General features: G+C 48.2%; 1 protein-coding gene across 7 annotated transcripts in view; it reads right to left on the bottom strand.

The window, feature by feature from the left end:
* Window positions 1-7,841, bottom strand: part of GPATCH2L (G-patch domain containing 2 like) — a 50,571-nt gene extending 42,730 nt beyond the window's left edge. For 6 of the 7 annotated variants that reach the window (XR_003899810.1, XM_024192796.1, XM_024192797.1 and 3 more), the window contains exons 1-3: window positions 7,749-7,841; window positions 5,558-6,230; window positions 1,092-1,156 (exon numbers count right to left, since the gene is read on the bottom strand). Coding sequence is in view for 6 of the 7 variants with exons in the window: in XM_024192796.1 (XP_024048564.1) it covers window positions 1,092-1,156; window positions 5,558-6,216 (724 nt within the window). In the remaining variant the exon portion in view is untranslated. The remainder of the gene's footprint in view (window positions 1-1,091; window positions 1,157-5,557; window positions 6,231-7,748) is intronic. The other variant, XM_029911465.1, reaches the window with a different exon arrangement.
* Window positions 7,842-8,985: the final 1,144 nt, after the last annotated feature.

Here is an 8,985-nt window from a genome sequence, read left to right as displayed (position 1 = left end):
CCCCCCCCCCACCGGCTCTGAAGTGTCCATGGTGGTGCTCGGAGTGGAGGTGGGGTTAACCCCAAGTATCGCATCCAGCTCTTTGTAGAATCGGCAGGACGCGGGGGGAGCACCCGAGCGGCCGTTTGCGTCGCAGGCTTTGCGGTAGGCACTCCGCAGCTCCTTCACTTTAATCCTGCACTGCAGGGCATCCCGGTCATGGCCCCTTTCCATCATGTCCTTTGATACCTTCCCAAAGGTATCGTAATTCCTACGGCTGGAGCACAGCTGGGACTGTACAGCTTCCTCCCCCCAAACACTGATGAAGTCCAGCAACTCGCCATTGCTCCATGCTGGGGCTCGCTTGGCGCGTGGAGGCATGGTCACTTGGAAAGATTCGCTGATAGCACTCCACACCACGCCGGGCTGAGCAAACAGGAAGGGGATTTTTAAAATTCCCGGGGAATGTAAAGGGTCGGTCACATGGTTGGTTACCTGAGGCCAGGGCAGTACAGTTTGAACTGATGACCAGAGTGGCTAGAACAGGCATTGTGGGATACTGCCGAATAATTCTGGAGGCCATTCACAGCGCATTGGGCGGCCACACTGGCGCTGCAGCGGCAGCGCAATACTCGCTATTCCTCTCGGGGAGGTGGAGTACATGCAGCGCTGCAACCACGGAGATACAGCGCTGCAAATGCCTTGCCAGTGTGGATGGGGAGTGAGTTACAGCGCTGGGGGAACCTTTACAGCACTGTAACTCGCAAGTGTAACCAAGGCCTAAACAGCAAAGTCTGAGTAGTCGTCCCCAAGAACCCATATATACATATTGCCTTATATCACACTTTCCAGTATTTGGATTTTATACATTTGATAAATATCACAGCATTTCCATAAGAAAAGCATGATTTTTATTGAAATCACATGGAACACCTTTGTGATCTGAGCCAATTCCTCTGACTCCTAGCCCTTTCCCCAGCCACTATCCCTCCTCCGCACATCCTGATCCCCTCCAATCTGTAGTCCTGCACTGCCTTGAATTTGCATTTACAAGCATAGTAAAAGAGAAATTCCCAAATTGTGCCAGAGGGAAATCACGAGACAGTAGTTACCTTGACGGCCTTCGTCATTGGTGAAGAGGCCAGTGTCACTGCTGCTGCATACACTGCTGGTTTCACTGCAAAGAACAAACAGTTAACCGCTGAAGGGTATGCAGTAATAATCTTTTACATTTTGCCAGTGCCTTTCATCCCAAAAGGACCCCAAAGTGCTTTATATACCACACAAAATGGGAATCAATTCATCACTGACACATGACTGCCTCTGGCATGGAACATGACAGCTGTCTAACAGCTCACTATAACATTATGCAGTTTAGGAAGAATCCTGTATCCAGTTAAAAACGGAAATTTTAGGTTATCAGAACATAATTATCAAAAATGGGATTAAGCCAAGGCACCAAGGCTAACAATCATATTTATGACACTCTCTGCAGATATCCCCTTCTCTGGTAACGACCAGGCAACAGAAATTAAGCTAAATGATCCCTTTGTAGGTCACCCGATGGCCACTGACAATTGTACCACAACTTTTTCTTTTTAGACTCCCATTTTCCGACATAAATGAAACAAATGCTCTCTCTTCAATGCCTTCTCCTCTCTTTGGCTGGATAAGGGACTGTAAGGGTCTACACTTCAAGCACTACAGCAGCACAGCTGTGCCACTGTAGCATAGATACTACAGCAACAGAAGGGGTTTTTTGGTTGCTGTTGTTGTAAGTTCACCCCCTCAAGAGGCAGTACCTAGGTTAATGGAAGAATTCTTCCCTCAGACTACCTGCATCTACAGTAGGGGCTAGGTTGACCTAATTACATCACACAGGGCATGACATTTTTCACAGCCCTGACTGAGCAACGTAGCTAGGTCAACCTAAGTTTAGATGTAGACCAGGCCTCAAGTCCCTAACTACTCATCCAAATAAACTAGTACTACATAGCCTGCTGCTGTAGGTAACCACCAGTTACACTGAGTTTTAAACTTGGCCACTGCAGCTGCTCCAGAAGACAGTTTACCAAGGAATTTATTTGGAAAATAATCTGAGTAGAAAACTGCTAACTGTCTGTAAAAAGTTTTGAAAAGGTTGAACATTGTGCTGTCAATCCTAGGTATTTGATGGTTTAATGCTAGGATTTTCTTTTCTAGGACATATTATACAATACCTCCACTGTTCTGAGATCTCTCAGCAAAAGCAACACCCCGCACATGGGTTACAGGGCCTTATGGGAGAAGTGAATGCTAGCTGTAACTTAGCATCTGAAACAATCTCAACAGTGTGGTTAGATAAGATCCCCATGTACCCTGGAGGAGCAACATCACACAGCATGGTGTGTGGTTATATCCTCAGGGAACTTTATGGGACACAAGGCAAAGGGACAGTGAGTGTCACCCCATCCACAATTAACTAAGTACTCACTAAAACCACATGCTGTGAAGCATATTATTGCTTTTTTTAAAACATGTTCTGTAAACTAGCTAAGACAATCCATTACACTGGATACCTGAAAGTATGAACCTTCATCAATGCATTAGAGTCCATTTTTCCGTTGGTAGTTTTAAACATACAGATGGAAGAGTTTGCAAGTCCCTCCCATATTCTAGCATGCAACTTAACACGAAGTTCTAAGCCAGCCTCTTATAAAGTTTGTGCCATCCATCCCCTAACATGCTGTATGAGAAAGGGACAGTACTTAAAGCATAGGACCAGGAAACATAAGAAAGGGAAAGGATTATTAAACCAAGTTCCTAATCAAATTAACAGCATAGCAGGTGCCTAAAAGTACTAGAAAACCCTGCAGTGCCTTATAGATGCCTACTATGCCCAGCATTCTACCTGCAGTATCAGCAGAAAGGTTCATGGAAAGATATCCTTACCTACCCCACCTTTATATTTCAGGCCTGGAAAACTGAGTATCCTGTACACAAGCCTTTCCTCAGGTCCAGTAAGCACTGATTGATGACCTCCACTTGCAAAGGAGGCTACTTACCTTAACCATGAAATAATGAATGCTATTGATCCGACAAGCTACTGCTATAGAGTGTTATTGATCGCCCAATCTTTGGTTAAAATGGTCCTCATTTAGCAATTTCACTGTCGCAAACACCTGGAGCAAAGCACGCTTATAATTAAATAGTTTGGGGGAGTTAAAGTGAGAGGTGATGGACAGAGATCTCAGCTTTCCGACGTTTATTCCTGCTCCTGAGCTATTGTTTGTGTCAGGAGGGATATTGATTTTCTATAAAAATAAGAAAACAAGAAGCACCAAGGGGCTGCAGAAGGTCAGGCTGGGCTGGAGAAGGAGGGGGAGGCTGAGCTCTCTGTCTCTGTCACTTGCCTTCCAGGAGAAGGGGATTTTTTCTTTCCTGAGAGATCAGCCTCTAATACATCAGCTGAGCCAGGCTCATGACTGCCACTACAGGCTGTCACCAAACCTGCTACTATTTACAAGGAACTAAACTACAAACTGGGGAGTAACTGGTCATTCTATGAGCCCAGAAAACATCAAGACAAAACAAGGGCTCACCTTATCACTGGCTGGTAAACTTAGTACAACATCCAATTTGAAACTGAGCGATACAAAACAAGGCTAGTTAGATTTTGTTCTATGTGAAAGATTAGACAGACAATGCGTCATCCATGAACTTGAGGTAGCACATGTGTTACTCAAGGATGTTCTCAGACAGCCCTTGGACTATTCTGGTTTGATCTGCCCTAAGTATTCTTCCTCTAACTCCACTCCCCTCACCAAGCCACAGCCCATACATGTGGAGGTGAGATGGTCAAACCTTTTGACCTCTGGATTTCCAAAGAGAATCCGAAGGATTTGGCAGCAGATGGCAAGTGTCATTTGATGCAAACATATGCACAATAAGCCCTGGTCTGCACTACAGAATTAGGTCAATGCAAGGCAGCTTACATCGACCTAACTCTGTAAGCATCTACACTAAAATGTAGCTCCCACTGATGTAACTCGCCAACTACTGCAACTTAGGGCTTGTCTACATTTACATTTTATAGCGCTGTAACTTGCTGGCTCAGGTGGGTGAAAAATCACCCCCCTGAGTGCAGCAAGTCTGAGCGCTTTAAAGCAGTAGTGTAGACAGGCTCCAAGCGCTGGGAGCCGCACTCCCAGCGCTCAGAGCTAATCCCCTCGTGGAGGTGAATTACCAGGAGCGCTGGGAGAGCTCTCTCCCAGCACTCGTGCACGACCACACACACACTTCAAAGCGCTGCCGCAGGAGCGTTCCCGCAGCAGTTCTTTGAAGTTTCCAGTGTAGACATACCCTTAGTAACTCCACTTCTGTGAGAGGTGTAGTGCTTAGATTGATTTAGTTAGGTCAACGCAGCGTCAGTGTAGATACTGTGTTGCTTACATCGACTGTTGCTGATTTTCAGAAGCCGTCCCACACTGACAGTTAAATCAGTACAAGCACTCCTGGTGAGGATGCGCACCGCTAACACTAGGAGCATAGTTTGGACATGCAAAAGCGATTTAATTAATGCAGTGGCTGTATGTCATGGTAACTTAGGTCAACATAATTTTGTAGTGTAGACATACCCTTATTAGTCTGAGGGAAAGGAACCAACTGAGGGAAAACAAAACAATCACCCAGCGCATTCCTCAGGTGATGGACCAAAACAAAGCTGTGTGTTTGCTTTCTCAATGGCTGGCATAGATAAGGCTGGATGAAAGCCAGCTGGTTTAAGTTCAATTGAACATGATGGAAGAGATACTGATTGGTGTAGAAAGTACCTCGAGGAGGCTAGCAATATCTATTACTGCTCCATCAAGTGAGGGAATCTATCTGCCCATTGTCATTGATGTACATTCTCAAGGTGCTACTCGATATCTCTTCTCTGGTACTACTAGATAAAAATGTCTTTTCCCATCTTTAGATGGCAAAAAAAGCATCCTCTCTTCAGTAAGAAAGGCCTCACCTTGATCTATGCCTTTGTTACAACTACACTAGACAACTAACATGCACTAACTTGTAAACAGAACAATGTTTTGATCAAGGTACATACAGTAACTGCAAACAAGGCTAACTGGTCACTACAGGAAATTTGTTCTGTTTTCCTTTGCTGTTTCTCATAAACCCTTGGAATCATGAAACTGAAATCAGTCTCATCCATCACTCACTGACTTGTCAACATGGTTTTACTTGCAAAGACTAGAGCCACTAGCATGCTGGTTGTCACTGTGAAGACAGAGACAACAGACTTCTCATTGGAGCCAGAAGTGCACCGGTTTGTTATGAATACAACATACACATCACTACTGGGTCATGAGGACAACATGCACATTGATTTAGCACCGTAGGATTGCTCGCAAGGACTACAGGCAAGGGTTTGCACCTTGTGAAGGGTTTGGGGATTTTTTTTTTCTTGTATCTTTAAGAGAAAAGTAGCACTTTTGTTTGAGACGGAATTACCTAGAGCAGGGCACAGTCTTTGCAAGCAGCTGTAAAGGAAGTTGATAATCTGATTGTGGTAGGGGAAGGAAAGGCCTGGAGAGCTCACCATTCAGACATGTTTTCATCAGAACCCTGTTTTTGTTCATCCGCTTCACACTCCATCCTCTCCTTCCTCCCGCCTTTACTGAGGAAGGGCCTGTTCTCTACTGACTCACACAGGCCATGACTGGATGAAGTCCAAGGGGCGTTCTCCTTCCAGCGTGACAGACGCTGCTTCTTGGCTGACTTGAACCTATAGCCTCTCTCATAGTTCCACTCTGACACCTTGAGTTTCTGCTGGAGGCTAGCAGCTACCTCTGAGGTCACACGTTTCACCTTCCGGCGACGCCTGAGGGGTCGGCAGGGTCCATTTTCCGTGAAGGAGTCCGACTCATGCCAAGAATGCTGCTTGCTCTTTAGGGTGGCACTCAGAGCTGGGTGGCGTTTGGCCACAGCCATGTCATCTGAGTCACTGAAGTTGGCAGTCAACACCTCACGACAGTCCTTCATGGCTTCATCCAAGCTTGATTCCGAAGCCTCACTGTAGCAGCAGGCATGTTCCGCCTGGTGCGTGAAGTCTGAGCGCCGCTTACGACCCCTCCTCTTGCGAAGCTGCCGCCGCTGCTGCCGTGGGCTCAGGGCCATCTCTTCCCACAGCTCATCCAGCTTGTTTTGTTCTGAGGTCTGCTCCAAGGCCGAGGCCAAGTCATGCACCAGCTCATCCATGGGAAATGTCTACTAAACATGAAAACAAACAATTAGCACCAGCCACTAATGTCACTGTAAGAGCACATCACTAGACCAGCATAAACTAGAGCCTTCTTCACATCAGCAACTTGGTTAGACACTCACCTTGGACCTGCCCAATAGGTCTAATGTAGGCAAACTGTTCTTCTTGTGCTACAGCTCAGTCTTCCCTTTAAAATTAGGGCTACCACTTCCCCTTTCCAGCCAAGAGCACCTCATGCTATAGCAATTAGAGACAAGTTTATGCCTGATACAGACATGAGATTGCATTTTCTTCCTTGAAGCACTATGTCCCAGTATCCAGCCTAAAAGTGAAATGGCCTGCATTCAGAACACCATGTGACGTCATACCATCAGCTGTTATAACCAAAAAACAAGATTGGGCCTGTTCAATACATGGATTGGAGGCCTCTACCAGTCACGTAGGGACTTAATAGGTGGCACACTTGGCTCAGACCAATGGCACAGTGGGTATTAAAGACTCTATGCTGCATGAGGGTCAGTCTTTCCAAAGAGGAATAAAGCTTAAGTCTCATACTAATGCAGTCACAAAGATTCCATGATGCTTTCCCCCCCCCTTTTTTTTTTTTTTTTTGAGGTGGGGGAATCAGACATTAACTCCTGGAGTACTGATCAAATTCCAGTCTGTGTAATTATAGTCTAGTTTGTTACATCTCCCCAGACATTGCAGTTCTATATGGGATTGTTCTTCATCTCTCACCCAAAACTGTTGTGTAGTGTTGCTGTGCACTATCAAACAGCTGTGGTTCCCCACCCCACAAATGACTGCTCATTCGATAACAGCGTGTCTTTAATCTAATGCACTTTGGAGTGAGATACTACAAAAAACAATAAATCCATTCCTACTAAAAAGCAACAGAGAGTCCTGTGGCACCTTTAAGACTAACAGTGCCACAGGACTCTCTGTTGCTTTTTACAGATCCAGACTAACACGGCTACCCCTCTGATACTTCACTCCTACTAAGATGCTGACACTTTCTAACCACAGCAACAAACTGCACCCACAACACAGAAAACTGAAAACACCTTATGGGAATATTTACAGTAGATTTGTGTACACTGGGGCAGAACTGCCTCAGGAAATCGAGGACATTGGGCCTTGCCCTCCCCCAGAGCCCTGATGGGGCCAGGACCTGGGGATTGAGAAGCCTCAGGGAAACACACAGGACTGAAGCTCTGGGCACCTTTCTAACCCAGGAGTCGGAGAAATAGGTAAAATCCTCCATCACCCAACCCCAGCACAGACCGATGCCACGACTCATGCTCCATTTCCTCAGCTACTCCCCCAGGTCATCTCCCCACCGCCGGCTGTCACCCTTCGGCCAGAACCACCCTCGCCCCGCCCGCCCGCGGCGCCCTCCCTGCCTGGGCGCCATACCCCGGCCCTACCCCCCCCACGGGCCCCAGCTGCCCCCCGTCCCTGTCTGGCACCACCCCAGGCCCTGGCATCATCTCCCGACCTTTGTCAGACCTTCGCACTAACCAACCCCCCGAGACTCGAGCCGGGCCAGGCCAAGGCGGGTCTCACTCACGCACCCAGCACCCGCCTCGGCCTCTCCGGGGTCCTCAGCCTCCTCTCGGAACAGAACTTCCGGTCGCGGGGGTCACTTCCGCCCCGCACAGCGCCACGCCCCCTCATCGTGCACACTTCCGCCCCGCGAGGCGGGAGGTGTACGAATGATGAGCGGCTGTGGGAGGCACATGGCGGGGAGGGGGGGGCGCCGCCTGAGCGCTGCGCAGCTCAGGCGAGAGGGGCAGGACGATGCCTGCGCTCTGTTCTCTGCTCCCGTCGGACTCTTTCTTTGCAGCAGCAACAGCTTGTGAGGCAGGGGGCCGGCCCCGCTGCTGTGCTGCCTAAACAGAGAGCGGGGGGCTTGGTGTGACCCAGCCTGTCCATCCTCTCCCAGGGAACTGGAACCACTGCCTCCTTCCCTCCCAAGGCAATGAGCTTCAGGGGACTCTACCATGCCCCCACCAAAAGCCCTAGACGAGGACCTGGCTTTAAGCAGGCTGCAGTGGAGGACTCTCAGGGCTGGGTGGGACTCTCTTACCCTGCTCAGATTATTTGTTGAGACTCATCCTTGCTTCTGTACAGGTGTGAGCACAAGACTCCTGCCCCAAGGAGCTCACCACAGGACAAGATGATAGGCAAGCGAGACACAAGCCAAAATCGTTCTTGGCATGATAAAATTTGTGTGTGTTACTAAAGTGTGAGGAGATTGAGGGCTTGGGTCTCTATCAGAGGTGGATGAGACCCAGCTAGTACCTGCCCCCAAGGTATGCTACATCTACAGAATGTTGTGTTTGGCCTGAAGTGGACAGATCAGTCTTTATCCTACTGAATGGGCTTATATCCTCTATGCCCAGTTGTCATTATTGTCTGTGTTTACAGATGGCCCCCAAACACAACAGGCAGTGGATACCTCACATAGCAGTATTGCAAACATATGTTACATACAAAAAGGCTGTTCGTTACAGGGGAGAGTGCAGCACTCAAAAGTCAGGGAGTGGCAACATTCAGGTTGTTCACATTATTACCATACAGCAGGCCTGCACAACTTGTAAAGCGGCGAGGGCCATATTACTCCAAAGAAAACAGCTGAGGGCCGAAACCCCCCGAGCGCCGCCAACCCCCCCCCAGCGCCACCCAGCCCCCCCGAAACACAACACCCCTCCGCCCCACAGAAACAACCCCCCCCAGTGCCGTCGAAACACACACCCCCCCAC

The sequence above is a fragment of the Terrapene carolina genome, unplaced genomic scaffold (assembly GCF_002925995.2).
Source record: "Terrapene carolina triunguis isolate 2854851 unplaced genomic scaffold, T_m_triunguis-2.0 Scaffold96, whole genome shotgun sequence".
Classification (NCBI taxonomy): Eukaryota; Metazoa; Chordata; order Testudines; family Emydidae; genus Terrapene; species Terrapene triunguis.
This window is presented reverse-complemented; position numbering and strand designations above follow the sequence as displayed.